The following is a 19,692-nucleotide window of genomic DNA, read 5'->3' on the forward strand; positions in this document are numbered from 1 at the left end:
GCCTGCCTTGGAGAGTGGGTGCCACACCCCTGCAGACTCAGCGGGGCCTCAAATGCACTGCGCTCACTGCCATGGCCTGCAGCCCTGGGCACAGGCTCCCCATTCGGAGCACAGCTGGCTCAGCCCAGTTCAGGTCCAGCCACAGGGAGTACCGAGACCAACAATTCTCAGACACTTAAAGATGCACATGGAAGTCTTTATCTAAAATAGAGACTTCCTATGGTGAGTGACGTCTTAGCACGCTGCCTTTGCTGGAGCCACTGTCCTCCTAGCTCTGCAAACTGCACTCCGGGAAGGAAACCCTATCCTGAGCTCAGGAGGTAAAATCTCAGTGGAACACAGGGAAGGGAAGGGATTCTCCGCAGGAAACCTGAGGGGGCGGGAGGGCCGCAGGGAACTAGGAGCATCTCCACCCTTGCCAAGAGAAATGCAGGACACCACAAACACATAAACACCACAAACACACAACACTGAGGGAAAGAGGTCGCTGGCGGGGCACTTGATAACGTGAGAACCACTCCTTCCTGGTGGACAGGAGGGAATACAGTGTTAAGGTTATGTTTGAAAAGAATCTTATCTTTTACAGTATTTAAGAATTAAATGAGCTCGACCTGTGTGGCTCAGTGGTTGAGCATCAACCTATAAACCAGGAGGTCACGGTTGAATTCCTGGTCAGGGCACATGGCTGGGTTGTGGGCTCAATCCCCAGTACGGGTGTGAAGGAGATGGCCAATCAATGATTCTATCTCATTACTGATGTTTCTATCTCTCTGTCCCTCTCCTTCCTCTCTGAAATCAATAAAAACATTTTTAAAAGAAGTAAATGAAATGCTGTCTAAGATTTGCTTCAAAATTTTGGGATGGGGGAGGGAGCACAGATGGAACTAAACTGGCCTTGTCTCATCAGCTGCTGAAGCTCGATGATGGCAATGAGATGCACTCTCATTCTCAGTGTCCGTGCAGGTTTCAACCTCTCAGTACAGAAAAGTTAAAACAGGAGGAACACGGGAAGCACCAGGCTTTCGTCAACTAGGCAGGCGGAGCATGCAGGCGGCTGGGCTGGACCTGGGCTGTGTCTTTGGGGACAGCTGCAAAGGACAAAGCCCAAGGACTGAGCCAGTCTCTGGGAAATGACTGTTCACTAACAAAGCCTAGAGCCCCTCCTCATGATGCAGAACAATGCCTTCTCCCACGGCTCCAGCCGAAAGCATCCTAAGCAACACCCCTCTATCTGTACGGAGGGGTTCCCCACTGCCAGTCACTCTGCCCAGACCAATATGCAAATGAACTCACGCCCTCTAAGGGAGAGGTGTCCAGAGTTCACACCGTGTCAGCGGCCTCCTGAGAGCCAGGCGAACGCCCCACGCGAGAGCTGAAGGCACGGAGCACAGCGGCAGCACTGCCCAGATACCACTGTCCTCTCTGGCCTGAGACAAACGCTAAGAAGGGCAAGTCATTCAAGCAGCTGTGGGGTGTCTACTGAACCCTCACGCTGCTGGAGGGCAGTCCTGGGACAAGGAAGCGGAGCGAGTCACAGTCCTGACCCTCAAGGGCCAGACTAATGAAAAAGTTAAAGGCAAGCCCTGGCCAGTGGCTCAGTGGTTAGAGCGTCGGCCAAGCCCAGAAGGGTCTTCAGTTTCATTCCGGTGAAGGGCACGTACCTTGGTGGTGGGCTCAATGTCTGGTGTCTGGTCCAAGTGCGTGTGGGAGGCAACCAGTCGATGTGTCTCTTTCACAGTGGTGTCTCCCTCCCTGTGCCTCTCCCCCTCCCTGTCACTCTAAGAAAATCTGTGGAAAATAGCCTCAGGTGAAGGAGGCATGGGTAAGTGGATGGGATCAGAGAAGGGGCTGGGAAGTTTCCTGCAGGAGGGTGCTGGGGATGCGGCTCATGTGCGTCTGCGCTTGCACACGCATCCGTGCAGACCAAACACTCCAAAAGCGGGTGTGAGCACATGACCCTTGAGCACTCCATCTGGAACACTCTGACTCTACCAGATTGCTAACAGCTGCCCAGGGAGCACCAACCTCATTTACCAGAGATGTTCATCTCCCACAGGCCCAGCGTGACTACTCATCACCTGTGGCTAAGTAAGCAACTGCATTAGGGACAAGTAAGCTCAACTAGCCAGGCTGGCTTTCCTGCTCCACTAAAGGATACCCTCCAAGTGTGGCCTCTATAAAGGACTTTTCCACAGAAAACAAAAATGGAGACACCACCAAAAAGGGGAGGGGGCCAATAACTCATTGAGTAATCTAGAATTTTTAAATTAATGCTGAACATAAAGTATGATTCCATAAATCAAAATATCTAACAATTGTATTTGGATGTTAACTATATATTTTCAATGCAGCTGGGTAAGAGATGAATGGAGAGAAGTAGGCGCCAGCCGAGGAGACGAGACAGTGGGGCAGTGAGCCTGAGACGCCAGGCTGGGAAGAAAAGCAGCAGAGCAGCAGCTGAGAGGGTGCGAAAGTGCAACTGGGGTTCAGGCCCAAGAAGAAAGGATAAGACAATGAATGGGAGGGTCCCCGGAGCTGGTGGGAGCAGGAGAGCACGGCGAGGCTCTCTGCAGGGACTTGAGCAATCATGACGGCCTGTTGGGCCCTGGCTGGGATTGAGGTGGTCAGAGCATCATCCCCATACGCCAAGGTTGCAGGTTTGATCCCCAGTCAGGGCACATACAAGAATCAACCAGTGAATGCAGAAATAAGTGGAATGACAAATCTCTCTCTCTTTTTCTTTTTCCTCCCTCTCTCAAGTTAATCAATTAATAAAAAAATTTTAAATAAAAATAAATAAAATGAAGACCTGTTTACTATACAAATGTATCCTTGGTAAGTTTGTGTTCTTATTTTCCTATTTTCAACCCTGAAATGTTTTCTTAACAGCCTGCACGAGTGAACGTGGACCAGAGGACTCAGCTGTGAACGAGCTGGCCCAGACCTGCCCAGCCCGGGGAGATGGCACCTGGCCACAGCTTACCCACTCCTCTCCCTCCCGTCAGCTCAGGAAGTGGGGCCTCGTTTTCGTGTTTTGTTTTATTTTTGAATTTAGGTAAAATTTACATAAAATATCTATAGTTGTCAAGGGTTCAAGGAGTTTCCACAGGTGTAGACACCAGTATGGCAGCTACCCAAAGCAAACCATGAACGTTTCCAGGCCTAGAGAAGTCCCCTCACAACTTCCGGTCAATCCCCACCCACAGTGTTCACCTCCAATCAGTGTTGGGCATCCTCCCCGAGGCCCACCCTCTTCCGGCTGCAGAGATGGTGGCCAGAGTGATGGGATCCTGGAGGCTGGTCTGGAGGACATCTCTTTACAGGCTCATGAAGTCTCAGCCCCATGTGGAAAGAGGGCAGAGTGGCTGCCACATTTACCAATGGTATCTTATAAACGCTAATGGGCTCATGATCTTAAACAATAATCAGAGTTCTATAAAGATGAATAGTCACACCCACCATCAGGTATACATAGAACACCAACAAGCATGTTAGCTGTCTAAAACAGCCGTGGGCAAACTACGGCCCGCGGGCCTGATCCGGCCCTTGAAATGAATAAAACTAAAAAAAAAAAAAAGACCATACCCTTTTATGTAATGATGTTTACTTTGAATTTATATTAGTTCACACAAACACTCCATCCATGCTTTTGTTCCGGCCCTCCGGTCCAGTTTAAGAACCCATTGTGGCCCTCGAGTCAAAAAGTTTGCCCACCCCTGGTCTAAACCAATGACCATTCTCAGGGAAACACACTCACCTGGCTGTTTGGATCTCCAAGTAAATTACATATATGTGGCACAATCTTGTTTAGTGTCAAAGTATGTGCTCCAGAGCTGAAAACAAAAGGAGTGTTTTATCAGCAGTGAGAAAGAAGAAACAGAAGCTACTCTGCCCACACTCACCCTCCCCTCCATGCCCAGGGCCTATCACCCCTCGCACCGGGCTCTCGTCTTCCCATCTTCTCCATCCCCTTCCCACCTGGTTCCAAAATAAAGGTGCTGTGGCGGCCCCTGGGCACTGAGTTCGAAACCATGAGTGCCTCTCCCGGGCGTGTCTTCGCCCTGGCACTCGGGCTCTCTCCACCTGGCCCCACGCTGGGCCAAGCCAAGCCCCAGCCCTTCCAGCCAGCTCACCTCCCAAATGGCTGTCTCTACATTACTGCTTTTTCATGTAATGGCTCCTACTATGCCCAGCTCGGCACACTCAACTAAACTGTGCACACCTCGATGCTCCCACTGGCATTCAGGTAGTAAGAGCTGAATGAAAGACTGATGAAGTGGCTGCAGAGGATTCCGACTGACCCTGCTTGTGGCGAGCATGTGTTTACAAGGGCCCACGTCGTAAGCACTGGCACAGATAGCCTTTGTGAACACAACTCTCTGGCAAGCTGGTTGCTTCCTTAGGATAAACTCTTAGAAGTGAAACTACTACAATCAGCCCTATCCAGCTTGGCTCAGTGGATAGAGCATCAGCCTGTGGACTGAGGGTCCTAGGTTCGATTCCAGACAAGGGCACATGCCTGGGTTGCGGGCTCGTTCCCCAGTAGGGGGTGTGTAGGAGGCAGCCAATCAATGATTCTCTCTCATCATTGATGTTTCTATCTCTCTCTCCTTCTCCCTTCCTCTCTGAAATAAAGAAATATATTTGAAAAAAAAAGAAGTGAAACTACTACAATCAAAGGCTAGAAACATTTTTTTAAAGTTTCCTATACATATGGCCAAATTTAATGGCACTAAAAAGGCTAACACCTTAGGAGGGGGAATTTACATGGTGATAGAAATGTTATCATCCCAATTTTGCTTATAAAAATAATGTAACTTTAGAGACTGGAATAAAATGCACCACAGTTAACAGTGATTATCTGAAGGTGCTAGAATTATGGGTAATCATCATTTTCTTCTTTATTTAAATTTTCTGTAACACAATCAGAAAAGATGATTTGTAATTTCAATTTCAAAAAAGCCTTTTCTACAAATAAGCACATGAAAAATAATCACATCAACAGTCATTAAGGAAATACAAATTCACACCATGAGATATCACCACACACATATCAAAATGGCTAAAATTAAAATAGTGATAACATTCAATGCTAGCAGGGATGTGATGAAATTGATTCATTCACACACTGCTGGTGGGAATGTAAAATGGTATAGACAACTCGGGAAAATAGTTTGGCAGTTTCTTTTAAAACTAAAAATGATCACTTAGCCTTATCAGTTTAACACCGGATACGGCCTCTATCCAAGGACAGCATACCAAGTGGATTTTTGGAGGAGAGAAATGGCCTAGGAGCTCGCTCCATCCACACCTCGAATCCACCTGGTATTGTAGTACTTCTGGGAAGTGGTGCTCCCCTTGGGGACATCAGTCATACAAAGGGAAGAAAGTTATTTTTAAAAAACTAAAAATAAACTTACCAGTGCACAGCCATTGCACTCTTGAGCACTGACCCAAGAGAAATGAAAGCTGATGCTGAAACAAACTTGTACAAGTGTTCATAGCAGCTTTATTTGTAACAACAAAAAACTGGGAGTGATTCAAATGTCCTTCAACAGCTGAATGGTTAAGCAAATCCTGATATGTCTATGCATGGAATTCTACTCAGCAATAAAAAGAAATGAACTATTGTTTAAGCAACATATATGCAACCTCAAGTGGAATGAAAAAAGCCAATGTCAAAGGGTTACGCTGTGTATGACTCCATCTACATAACATTCTTGGAATAAAGCCATCGAGGTGGAGAATGGACTAGTGGCTGCCAGAGGTTAGGGACTAACTACAAAGGGGCCGTGTGAGGGAGCCTGGGGTGACGCACAGCTTTGTACCTTGACACGGAACTACACACGTAACAGAACTGTGCAGAACTGCACTCACATGTGTGTGACTGGAGGAATGTGAATAAGCTCTGTGGGTTGTATCAATATTAATTTCCTGTGTTGTCATTGCACAGGCAACATGATAACATTGGGGGAAGGAGGGAGAGGGGGTTTGCACGACTCTCCAATACATTTCTCTACAACTTCCTGAAATCAATAGTTATTTCAAAATAAAAAGTTAAAAATGAAAAAGCTCAGACAAGAAAATCCTCAGGCCCTGCCCAGACTTACGCATTGAGTGTGGCGACAAGGCAGACACACATGCCTTCCCGAGTCCGGAAGTTCTTGTGCTTGAAGCCGCCCAGCATCCGGTCCCACACATACTGTGGATGGCAAAGGACAGGTGAAAAGAGAGGAGGAGACTCCCGCAGCCTTTTGTTTAACTCGGGGCCAGGAAAAGAGGGACTCTCCACAGGGGCCAGTCAGTCCCAGCCGCTACCCCCCATTTAGTCATCAGCCGAGCACACTGAAAAATGGTAACTATTTGTATATCAAGTTAAATTTCTTCCAAACACATTTCTTCATGTAATTGTATTTCATTCTCCCAAAGACCCCAACAGGAGGTATAGCTGCCCCCATTTCATGGGTGAGGAAAGGGAGGTCGCAAAAGGTTGGGTGACTTCAAAGATCACACACCCACACTGCTCTCCTGCCTGGACCAGCCGTCTCCACCCACCCAGAGCCCACCATCTGCTCATCTTTGAAGGCCAGTCCAGTTTTCACCTTTCCTAGAAGGGTTTTTCCAATAACATGCCCCTTCCCCAGCAATGCGCAGCTGGACCCTGGGAAGGTAGGGCTGTGTCTGGGTCCCAGCGGCCCCAGCTCACTAGCAGACAGAGACCAGTCAGGCCTCCTGACACCCAGACATCATAACTGCTCTTTTCAAAGAAATACAGAATCAGTTACATAAATGAGCTCAAGTTTATGGATTAAACAAAGCACTCAAAACCCATGTTAAGTCCACTAACTTATTCAAAATACACCCTTTGCTATTTATTATTTATTTAAATATGGGGATGAGGGGGAGCTATGAAAATTTCCATCTGCAATACATCAGATTAAAATAAATCGTCTTTCTGTATGGAGTAACCCACCGATGTTAGGGGAGCACGGGCATGCCTGCCGCGGCCACCGGCCGCCCTACCTGGGGATTAGCAGCTTGATCCATGATCTTTAGCAGCAGAGCCTGGTCCTGCTCCCTCACGGAGTCTTTAGCATCTCCCAGTCTGTCTATTAAACTTGGCAGCACTGGAAATCAAAATGCAAAGTGATCAAATGAACACCTGTTGGGGTGGGGTGGTGTCACCAACTGTTGATATTTCCATTAACTGGGAAGACAAATCCTAGCGGAAATGAGGTCCCTCATCTAAAACCACCAATCCCCACAGCACTGTTCTCCTCGTTAAAGTCCAGGGAACTACTCTAAGAATCAGCAAAATCCTTTCTGCATGGGTATATGTGCCTTCTTATTCGCACATTCCTCCAGTCACCTCCCAACATCTTCATGCTGGTCAAATATTAAAAAAAGATGTCAATGGAGACCTTAGCAGGAAAGAGTCAATACAAAAGGAAATTCAGGTAAGAGAGACGGGCTCCAGCACATTTCCTTGGGGGTAGACACTTATGGCTCAACCTACCCTTTGTCTCTATGTTTTACATAAGACACATGCGTGCTTATCCCGCCCCTGCTCGGAGCGCATCTGTTCTCCCTTTCTCCTCCAGACACCCAGGGGTGGGCCACTGGCCACTGCTCCAAAGGCACAGGCATCCCAGAGGTCAGATTCTTCTAAGAGTCTATAAACATGAACCTTTCTTTTACAAAAGATATTCCTGACCAATTCAGTTAATTTAGGAAGAAAGTGAAACCCTATTAAAATGTTGAATTTCTTAAAGTAAGGGGGTTTCATTAAATGGGAAAAGAGCTCCACCTTATCCACAGGAGCACACTAACCAGAAAGTTAAAAGAAAGTAACAGATACCAGGTATATGTAGACCAACTGACACAGAGACGTCTGTGAGAAATGCTCACACACAGATCTGCTTGGTGCTCATGTTGTCATAAACTCGCAGAGGTCAGGAATTTAGAGATGAAATTATCTCTAGACCTATAAAACCTGTGGCTATTTTCATTTCATTTTACTGAAATACTGTTTTCCCTTCAAAGTCAGACAGTGATGATTTAATACACGCTTGTAAGGATGTAACCAAGTGAGAGGTAACAGCAGTCCCATCGCCTGGAAGCGCAGGACTGCTGGCGTCTGCAGGACGGCTTAGAGCAGCGGTTCTCAACCTGTGGGTCGCGACCCCTTTGGAGGTCCAACGACCCTTTCACCGGGGTCGCCTAAGACCACTGGAAAACACATATATAATTACATATTGTTTTTGTGATTAATCACTATGCTTTAATTATGTTCAATTTGTAACAATGAAAATACATCCTGCATATCAGATATTTACATTACGATTCATAACAGTAGCAACATTACAGTTATGAAGTCGCAACAAAAATAATTTTATGGTTGGGAGTCACCACAACATGAGGAACTATATTAAAGGGTCGCGGCATTAGGAAGGTTGAGAACCACTGATTTAGAGGAAAGGACTGCTCTGGGGAGGGGTGTCACGGCCCAGCAGGGCCAGCCAGGGCTAAATTAGGACAGCTAATTTGCACAGAAATAAAAGAATTCGCAGTAATACTTCGTTCTAGAACACAAATGCTGGAAGCACACAAATGGAGGGCAGGGTCTGGGAGGGATGGGGATGTCGGAGGTCAGGGAGGGCAGTGGTGCAGCCCCAGCAGGAGGCTGAGGCTAAAGGAGATGGCTGACAGGTAGGAGGGGAGCAGGGGCGCTGGCGGGAGGTTGGGCACGGCTAACTGCAGGATTTGGGGAGACTGAAGAGACTGGAGGCCAGAGGGAGGAGAGTCTGGGGACCTGCCCCACACTTGCCCACAGCTCACCTGTGCCAATCTGCGCCTTGAACCGATCCTGCAGCCGGGTGACTAGCGCGGATAGGATGTCCATGCCCAGAAGAGCCACCTGCAATGAATGGGAAACACCGAGAACCCTTGAGCAGCCGGCCTCAGCCCCAGGGCCCTCGCCCAGCAGCTCCCAGGGCGCCCCCACATTTCTGGCTCAAGCGCTGTCCCAGGGTCCAGAGAGCGCGTGCCGACTGGCAAGATTACACTGGTCATCAAGAGGGCTGCTCTTGTACAAATAGAGCCGTTTAGTTTCAAAAGGAAACGGTCGGAGTCGAAAAACGAAATAAAAAGCTGCTACAGCCTGGCTACACGTCCGTGAGCCGAGAATGGGAGAATAAGACGCGGCCCCACCCCCTGGCCCCGCCCCAGCGAGGAGCGCATATGCAAATTGTCTCGCGGCTGGCGCGTGGCCTCCTGGGTAAAACCAAGCGGCCTCTTTGCTCTCTCAAAAGCCTCAGAAAACTAGGAGTTGGTAGTTTGCTTCGGGAGTTGCGGTCAACTTAAGTGCACTAACGCGTAGCGAGGCCGGAACTTGCAAATCCGTCACCACAACCCAACCAGGTATTGGCCAGCACTGCTAGCGGCGCACCCTACATACGGTGCCAACCATCCTTTTCTTGGGGTTGCGCTACTGTCCAATGAACGCCTAGTGAGGACAGTACTGCTAACGCCGAAACAACACGTTCGCATCAGGCCGGGCTCTGCTTTGCCTTGGTGCAATTTTTGGAACAATTACAAACCCGTCTTTTAAAACTAACCAGTTCACAATGAATTACGGATTATCTCACTGACGCAGTATTGCTGCGTGCGCCATCTGCTGGCCAAACTAACCAGGCACCTCCAGTTTACTTCCAGGAGACTCGCTTCACCTTTCTTTTTTTAATTTTGGGGGTGACATGTCCTGCCCGTTTTTTTTTCTTTTTGCTTAACCCTCCACCACCACTCCAGCCCTTTAAACACCGCCCCCTCCCATCTGTTAGTCTGCTCTCTAAATCTGTCTTTATTTTAGTAGGCATCTCAAATTTTAGTATCTACTTTCTTATACTTAACCTAGGTTGTAGGCTGCATGTTCACTTCAAAATGTGCAAATAACTCACTTCACAAATATGCCTTTGTACTTCAACATCATGTATTAGACCACTGAGCCATTTATGGAAAGATCCATTAGCCATCATAAAAATGATGGCAATATAAGCCCTGGGGAGTCACACTCAAGCATAGAATTTCTTTAGTAAAGACTTATTTTTTGTCAAGGAAGCCCTGTCCCTTGCTTCTGTACATCTAGGTCAGTGGTTCTCAATCTGCCTAATGCCACGACCCTTTAATGCAGTTCCTCATGTTGTGGTGACCCCCAATTTCGTTACAAATTGAACATAATTAAAGCATAGTGATTAATCACAAAAACAATATGTCATTATATATATGTGTTTCCCGATGGTCTTAGGCGACCCCCGTGAAAGGGTCGTTCGACCCCCCAAAGGGGTCGCGACCCACAGGTTGAGAACCGCTGATCTAGGTTAACACACCTTTGAAATAAGTGTAACCACCCTCAAGAGCACATTATCTTGTTAACTGGAATAGTTCCTGTAATCCAATCTCCGCCTTGCTTTCTCCCACCTCCATATAATCCTTCCTTAATTCCAAATGCATAAAATAAAAAAAAACTGTTACTCTCCAGAGCACTTGAGATCTTGCTCCCTGGCATATATCGTCAGTTTTGGCTCAAATAAAATAATAAAAACCTCTACAGGTTTGAACATTTCTTACATTGACAAGACTAAAATCAGTATTTCACACTCGTATTGTACTTTATTATTTTTAAGGCACTTTTGGGTGAATCTGAGTAGTCTCACGATAATCTGAGATGCAGACTGTATTATCCTCTTTGCTAATGAGGAAAATAAAGACCAAAGAGTTAGAGAGAATTACTCAAGTCAGGTTCAGATAGTGACGAATCTGAAAACTAACCAAAGCCTCCTAAGTCAAGGCCATGTGCAGTACAGCAAAAGCAGAACCCACGTGCACAGTCTTGTTCCTCCCCTAGCTAGCTTAAGACCTTGAGCAAGTCACAATACTCCTCTGCCAGTACTAGATAACCCCCAGCAAGCCTCAGCTCCAAACCTCTGTGGTGCTCTGAGGCTGAGTATAGGAACAGGTGCAAGGGCTTTATAAATAAAGATCTGGGGTGGGATCCCGGCTACCACCCCTGCTGGCCAGCTGAGCTTAAAATGCTTTGTCAGTCCAATAGGAACAATAACACATTGACCTTAAGGAACACACAGGAGGACTAAGAGTTTTAACAAATTGCCTGCAATATCCAGTGGAACCTCAGATCTTGAACTTAATCCATTTGGAATGCTGCTCCAGAGCAATTTGCTCGAAAACCGAATCATGTCTTCCCATTAGAAATAATGTGAATTGAATTAATCCATTCTAGACCCCAGATGATTCCGTTTTAACCTTTTTTATATATAGTACATGTCTAATGTACTGTTGAATCTATAAATACACACTTCTTTTCTAAAATGTATCAAACCACCGCCTTCGTTCCAGGGTGCCTTTCAGGTCAGCATGCAGCGTCTTTGCTTGTTCAGTATCACTGCCTCCTGAATGCTGTCACGGGCTCACTGCTTTCCTTTACCCAAATCAACACCAGTTTTCCTACCTCTTCAACTGTGGCCACTGTTTCTTTCACACCCTTAGCAACATTAGCATTTCCTCCTCTATTTGCTGCCTGAGACACCCCTTTTGTCACGATGAGGTATCAGCATGAAAGGGTTGTCAGGTGGAAAACCAAAGTTTGGTTCGAACACCAAGACATATTTCCTGGGAACAACTTAGATGCGAACTGAATTGTTCAAGATGAGAGATGCTCAAGAAAAGAGGTTTGACTGTAGTAGGTACTCACCAAACACCAGCTCCTTTCTTTATAAAAGCACCACTTGGAAAAACAAACAAAACAGCATGGCTAACTGAGGGGAGAGAGGGACAATCAGAGTGGGCATAAATCCAAAGTAAGGTCACTCTAAACCCCACTGCCCAACAATAAGCCTCCTAATATGTTGATGACCATCCCTTGAGACATCTGTGCATGTACACTGTGCACAGGAATTTTACATGAAGAGGTTCATTTCATATATATACTGTTATATATACACACTAGAGGCCCAGTGCACAAAATGCATGCACTGGTAGGGTCCCTAGTGGCTGCCAGCGGGTACTCCTTCCCTTCTCCAGCTGCCTGCCGCGGCCAGGGCCTCCCTCCCTTCCCCGCCGGCCCCACCCCCTGGTTGAACTCCCGGCTGAGGGGACAATTTGCATACTATGCTTTTATTATATAGGATATATAGTTTTCACTCAATATGCCATGGAAATCTTCCCAAATCAATAAATATAGATCTCTCGCCCCCATTTTCAGTGACTGTGATGTCCTACTGAAGCTAGGTACCATAATGACCAAACCAATCCTCTAAACTCCCTACTGACATTCAGGTTGGGTTAGAATTTCTCATTCCTTTAAAAAACACTGTGATGAGGGCACACTTCCACATGTGCTGTCATCTCCTTCAGACAAACTCTGAAAAGGACAGCTGCTGGGTAAAAGGAATGCACACTTGGCACTTCACTAGCACCATCCTATAATAAAAGGGTAATATGCAAATAGACCTAACGACGGAACGGCCGCTATGATGCACACTGACCACCAGGGAACAGACGCGCAACGCAGGAGCTTCTCCCTAGTGATGGGTGCGCTCCCACAGGGGGAGTGCCGCTCAGCCAGAAACCAGCTGACGGCTGATTGCGGGGAGCGGGCCTAAGCCAGCAGTCAGACATCTCCCGAGAGCTCCAGGACTGCAAAAGGGCACAGGCAGGGCTGATGCCCCCACGCCCCGAGTGCACGAATGTCATGCACCAGGCCTCTAGTCTTTAACATACAGCACTAGGTGCCTTATGGGACTACACACTGCTAGTTCTATACATTTTTTGGTTGTTTTAAGAGACAAGATTGCAACCTCTTTAAACATAGAGGAAATTAATTAGCATTCCACACCGCACTCACTTTCAATCCAAGAACAAGAGCACAACACAAACAGCAAAAACTGTGTGAGATAAGCAGTGACTTAGAGTCATCACACGTGCAATGGGAGAATTCTTCAAGCAGCCTCAGCCCAGGGTGGATGTGGCCCCGAAGTGGGCCTGCAGAGGGTCAGGGCGATCAGCGATGGAGTGTTTCTCACCCAACATTCACCCAAACTTGCCCTTCAAAGTAGTCACCAAATGAGTCCTGGGAGACGCATCCCAATAATAATAGCACTGGGCAGCCTACTTTTAAAATCCCTTCTGGCACAGCCAGTGTGGCTCATTTGTTGACCTTGGTCCCATGCGCCCAGGTCGCCAGTTCAATTCCAGGTCAGAGGGGTGTGCAGGAGGCAGCAGGTCGATGATTCTCTGTCATCATTGATGTTTCTCTCTCTCCCTCTCCATTCCTCTCTCTCTTCTAAACTCGATAAAAACATAAAAAAGGAAATAAAAATAAAAATAAATCCCTCTTCTGTAATTGCCTCCGGAGATAGCTTATGAGGCACAAAAGTCTGTTAAAATGCGAATAGTTAATATTAGATTAATGGGACTAACGAAGTTATAGGTTTATTACCTATTGTTGCCCATGTACAAGCATTTTACTGTTAAAAAAGAACTTAAGATCATCATACCATCAAACCACTTCATTTTACAAATGAGCAGAAACAAGCTAAGCAAGGCTAGGAGGCAAGGTTTGAATACAATGAGTAACTTTTGTTTAAAGATCTAGACCAAGCAACCTAAGTGTCCATTGTCAGACAAGTGCACACACACACACACACACACACACACATATACACACACATACAATGGAATCCTACTCAGCCATAAAAAAGAATGAAATCTTGCCATCTCCAATAACATGGATGGATCTAGAGAAGTGGTTCTCAACCTTCTGGCCCTTTAAATATAGTTCCTCATGTTGTGACCCAACCATAAAATTATTTTCGTTGCTACTTCATAACTGTAATGTTGCTACTGTTATGAATCGTAATGTAAATATCTGACATGCAGGATGGTCTTTAGGCGACCCCTGTGAAAGGGTCGTTCGACCGCCAAAGGGGTCGTGACCCACAGGTTGAGAACCGCTTATCTAGAGGGTATTATGCTAAGTGAAATAAGTCAGAAAGACAAATACCATATGATTTCACTTATTTTGTGAAATCTAATAAACAAAACAGAAACAAACTCATAGATGCAGAGAACAAATTGATGGTTGCCAGAAGAGAGAGGGGCCGGGGGGGATGAGTGAAAAAGGTGAAGGGATGAAGAAGAATAAATTGCCATTTATAAAAACAGTCACAGGGATGTAAAGTACAACACAGAAAATATAGTCAGCCCGACCAGCATGGCTCAGTGGTTGAGCGTCAAACTATGAACCAGGAGGTCAAGGTTCGATTCCCGGTCGGGGCACATGCCTGGGTTACGGGCTTGATCCCGAGTGTGGGGTGTGCAGGAGGCAGCCACTCAATGATTCTCTCTCATCATTGATGTTTGTATCTCTCTCTTCCTCTCCCTTCCTCCCAGAAATCAATAAAAATATATATATTTAAAATATATATATATAGTCAATAATACTGTAATAACTACGTATAGTGTCAGATGGGCACTAGACTTATTGGGCTAATCACTTCCTAAATTATGTAAGTGTCTAATTACTATGTTGTACACCTGAAACTAATATAATACTGTTGCCTGGCTGGGGTGGCTCAACGGTTGAGCATCAACATATGAACCAGGAAGCCACTGGTTTGATTCTTGATCAGGGCACATACACAGGTTGCAGGCTCGATCCCCACTGTGCAGAAGGCAGCCTATCAATGATTTTCTCATCATTTATGTTTCTATCTCTCCCTTCCCCTTCCTCTCTGAAATCAATAAAATATATTTTGAAATATATATATAATACTAGTGGCCCGGTGCACAAAATTCTTCGGGGGGGGGGGGGGTGTTCCCCCTTAGCCCAATCTGCACCCTCTCCAATCGGGGACCCCTTAGGGAATGTCTGACTGAACCGGCAGTCGGACATCCCTCTCGCAATCTGGGACCACTGGCTCCTAACCACTCACCTGCCTGCCTGCGTGATTGCCCCTAACTGCCCTCCCCTGCCAGCCTGATCTCACCCCCAACTGCCCTCCCCTGCCAGCCTGATCACCCCTAAGCCTCTACCTCGGCCTCCACCTCTACCTCGGCCTCCACCACACCATGGCTTTGTCCAAAAGATGGTCAGTTGCCGAAACCGGTTTGGCTCAGTGGATAGACCGTCGGCCTGCGGACCGAAGGGTCCCGGGTTCGATTCCGGTCACGGGCATGTACCTGGGTTGCGGGCACATCCCCAGTGGGAGATGTGCAGGAGGCAGCTGATCGATGTTTCTCTCTCATCGATGTTTCTAACTCTCTATCTCTCTCCCTTCCTCTCTGTAAAAAATCAATAAAATATATTTTAAAAAAAAAACAAAAAAACAAAAAAACAAAAGATGGTCAGTTGACCCAGTCTAATTAGCTTATTACCCTATTAGTAAAGATTGTTTAAATTTTTAAGAAAATATTCAGGCCTCCTTTAAAACGGGGGGGAGGAAGGTCTAGACCAGCCCAATCAAGCTCTGAGCAATGACAAAAGTGTGCAGTGTCTGCACTGTCCCCGCAGCAGCCACCTGCCACAGGCAGCCACCGAGCAACTGAAACGTGGCTAGTGTGAGAGGGAAGCAGAACTTTAAACTGTACTGACTGTCATGGCATTGAACTTAACCACACAGGCTCATGGCTCCCACTGGGCAGCACCGCTCTGGACCAATGGTGGCTGAAGCCCAAGCAGACAGAAAGGAGGCCAGCAGTCTGAGGGAAGCAGGGGACCGCGGACACCTGGACCCTCTCAAAGCTCAGGTCTCTTGACTCCATGTGGGAATGAAGGCGAGTGTGGCCGCATCTCCAGATTTTAACCACTGGCAGTTAACTGAATAAATTTTAAAGAACTGAGGAGCCCAAAGGAAATCCAGCAAAGACCCCTAAATTCTGAAACCTCTCTCATCACCATGCAGCTTTTAAACATGAGATTAGGCACCAAAACATTCACAGTTGGCCAAGGGATTAAACAAAGATCCGATTTCCCATGAGGCCTTTCAAACCTGTCTATATGCTCCCAGCTGACCTGCCCGCCCACTTTTCCTGCAGCCCCAGCAGCCAGCAGTTACAGCGCTCCCCCTGCTGTCTCAGAGCCTCCTACTCCCCTTCTCCAAGGCCCAGGTCCGAGTCCTCCAACAGACCTTCCCAGCCACCTGACCCCCCTGCACCCAGGCCTGTACTTCCCTCCGAAGACCCATCTGGATAAAGGACTTAACCCTTTGCACTCCGCTGTCCCCTCTCAGGGGACATTGCAGTTTATTAGTGATTACGGGGAATTGAGTTATTTCAACGCAACTTTTTGAGACATGCATGTTTCCCTGAAGTTTTATCTTGAAATGGCACAAGAAATTAAATCAAAATATCGTAAAATTACTAAGATATATACAAGAAATGTCAGCGGGTTTTGTGTCAGACGAGAACGTGAGATGCGTGCTCACGACGGTCCGAGCACTTCGCGATGCCACTTGAAAAGAGCGATAAGGGGAGTTTGTAGAAGAAAGGTCGGTTTTCGAACATAGCGCGCACTGTATAGTGAGATATATAATTACAAATAAACAAGTCTACATCTGGAGGAAAAGATTTTCAAAGCTGAGCTCATTTTGGTTTGAAGCTTCAAGCAGTGCACATAGATCTAACGAGGAGAAAATCGGAAAAGTGATTCTTTTCTTAGTGAATAAATTGTTTGGTGAAAGCTATTTTGGTAAATATCATCTTGTCAGTTAGTAATAACAATTAGAAATTTTCAACCCATGCATTTATTCATATTTTTTATTAGAACAATGGCAAAGCGTCCAACCACAAATGAGTCTCATGACACAAGTAGTAGTGAAGATGAGCTCCAGATAGACCTCTATACAGACACGTTAGAAAGACTAACTGTAGAACAAAACGACAGCAGTGATAGTGATATCGTTCAACCTAGAAGGCGACGAATTGTTCGCACAGATAGCGAAAGCAAGCGATAATAGTAGTACGGAAGAAAACACACGGCAACATGACCACGTATCGTCAAGTGAAGAGTGGGAAGATGTTACCAAATCGGACGTTCCTCCAGCCACGATAAATTTTGATTTACACGAAGAAATAGCCGGACCACAAGTCCCAAGTAACATAAAAGAGCCCCATAGACTATTTCACATTATATTTTACTGAAGAATTAGTAGACAGCATAATAAAAGAGACAAACAATTATGCCAAAGAAGAAATTGGAAAGAAACAGTTGCATACAGAAAGAATAATACTACGCTTCTTGCGTGGAAAGATAAAAGAATTATTACCATGCTCACCAATTATTATAACACAAACCTACAATCTACCCAGAGAACATTACACGGTGGACATATCGTAACAGTCAGTAAGCCTGAAATGGTGTTAGAATATACGGCAAATATGGGTGGTGCGGATCGTGCGGATCATGCGGGATCAATACGCTTCGACGTATTGTTTCCTCCGTAAATCACTCAAATGGTGGAGGAAGTTATTTTTTGGGGGGTTGGAAATGTGTGTGATAAACTCATACATAATGTATCGCATCGAAAAACAAACAAGTAATGAAACGCCAATGACACACCACAAGTTTGTCAAGACACTCGTTAACCAATTAAAGGGCGATTTTCGTGTATCGAGAACGCGTCCATCCACATCTTCTGCGGACAATAGATTAAACAATAAACTACATATTCCCGATGTGGGACAAAGAAAACGGGACTGCATTGTGTGTTCTAACAGGAAAACACCTGGTGGCAGGCGTCAAACCACTTATTACTGTCAAACATGCACTAATCAGCCTGCAATGCATATTGGGGAGTGTTACAAAACTTATCATACTGTACAAAATTATAAACAATAAAATATTGGTTTTTTTGCAAATATACATTCCTCGATGTCACCCAATTCATATAAGTCCAATATCATTACAATACGTTACTTGGTTCCAAAACTATACTAAATAATACGAGGGTCTGTAAATGCACATTTCCGCCGCAAAGTAGCGTCGAGTAGCTGGTAGCCAATGTCCAGAATGGTTCGGAGTGCAAAGGGTTAAATGTACGATGGGAAACCATAAAAATACTAGAGGAATCAAAAGGCAACAAAATCTCAGACATATGCCAAAGCAATTTCTTCACTGATACTCCTCCTTGGGCAATAGAAACTAAGGAGAAAATAAACAAATGGGACTACATCAAAACAAAAAGCTTCTGCACAGCAAGAGAAACCATCAACAAAACAACAAGAACGCCCACTGCATGGGAGAACATATTTGCCAATGTTATCACCGATAAGGGTTTAATCTCCAACATTTATAGGGAACTCATACAACTTAACAAAAGGAAGATAAACAATCCAATCAAAAAATGGGCAAAGGACGTAAATAGACACTTTTCAAAAGAGGACATTCAGAAAGCCAAGAGACATATGAAAACATGCTCAAAGTCACTAATCATCTGAGAGATGCAAATCAAAACAACAATGAGGTAACATCTCACACCTGTCAGAATGGCTATCATCAACAAATCAACAAACAACAAGTGCTGGAGAGGATGCGGGGAAAAAGGAACACTTGTGCACTGCTGGTGGGAATGCAGACTGGTGCAGTCACTATGGAAGGCAGTATGGAGTTTCCTCAAAAAGTTAAAAATGGAACTCCCATTTGACTCAGTGATCCCACTTCTAGGAATATATCCCAAGAAATCAGAAACACCCATCAGAAAGGATTTATGCATCCCTATGTTCATAGCGGCACAATTTACCATAGCAAATATCTGGAAACAGCCTAAGTGCCCATCAGCAGATGAATGGATTAGAAAACTGTGGTACACAACCCTAACCGGTTTGGCTCGGTGGATAGAGCGTCGGCCTGCGGACTGAAGGGTCCCAGGTTCGATTCTTGTCAAGGGCATGTACCTTGGTTGCGGGTACATCCCCAGTAGGGGGTATGCAAGAGGCAGCTGATTGATGTTTCTCTCTCATCAATGTTTCAAACTCTCTATCTCTCTCCCTTCCTCTCTGTAAAAAAAATCAATAATAAATATATATAAAAAAGAAAAGAAAAGAAAACTGTGGTACATCTACAAGATGGAATACTATGCTGCTGTAAAAAAGAAGGAATTCTTACCATTTGCAACAGCATGGATGGAACTGGAGAGCATTATGCTAAGTGAAATAAGCCAGTCAATGAAAGAAAAATACCACATGATCTCACTCATTTATAGATAATAAAGACCATTATAAACTTATGAATGAACAAAAATAGATACAGAGGCAGAGCAGCATTGAACAGACTGTCAAACTACAGCGGGAAGCCCAGGGAGGGTTGGGGGGGGTGGGGGCAGATAAGAGATCAACCGAAGGACTTGCAAACATGCATATAAGCATAACCAATGGACACAAGACTCTGGGGGGTAGGGGAGGCCGGGGGAATGTCAAGGGGGGGAAAAAAGGAGACATATGTAATACTCTTTGTAATACTTTAAGCAATAAAACAAAATTTTTTTAAAAAGGGGGGAGGGGGGACCATCTGCCCAGAGCAGGGGAATTCTATATGCAGCCTTTCTCATCCCCACCCCCTTCCCCAGAGATAGCAATGGCTAAAAGAAACTGATATCTTGCTTTTTATCTTATTTAACCCTC

General features: G+C 45.7%; 1 protein-coding gene and 1 non-coding gene across 3 annotated transcripts in view; one reads left to right on the plus strand and one right to left on the minus strand.

Moving 5' to 3' along the window:
• Positions 1–19,692, minus strand: part of CLASP1 (cytoplasmic linker associated protein 1) — a 270,250-nt gene that overhangs the window by 166,253 nt on the left and 84,305 nt on the right. For both annotated transcript variants that reach the window (XM_070423157.1, XM_070423156.1), the window contains exons 3-6: positions 8,839–8,917; positions 7,024–7,127; positions 6,111–6,202; positions 3,758–3,833 (exon numbers count right to left, since the gene is read on the minus strand). In XM_070423157.1, the coding sequence (XP_070279258.1) occupies positions 3,758–3,833; positions 6,111–6,202; positions 7,024–7,127; positions 8,839–8,917 (351 nt within the window). The remainder of the gene's footprint in view (positions 1–3,757; positions 3,834–6,110; positions 6,203–7,023; positions 7,128–8,838; positions 8,918–19,692) is intronic.
• Positions 9,465–9,590, plus strand: LOC139015912 (U4atac minor spliceosomal RNA). The gene has a single exon (XR_011472560.1). It is a non-coding gene; the product is annotated as a U4atac minor spliceosomal RNA (small nuclear RNA).

This window comes from Myotis yumanensis, unplaced genomic scaffold (genome assembly GCF_028538775.1).
Source record: "Myotis yumanensis isolate MYYU_CA2020_CCGP unplaced genomic scaffold, mMyoYum1.0.hap1 SCAF_8, whole genome shotgun sequence".
NCBI classification, from domain to species: Eukaryota; Metazoa; Chordata; class Mammalia; order Chiroptera; family Vespertilionidae; genus Myotis; species Myotis yumanensis.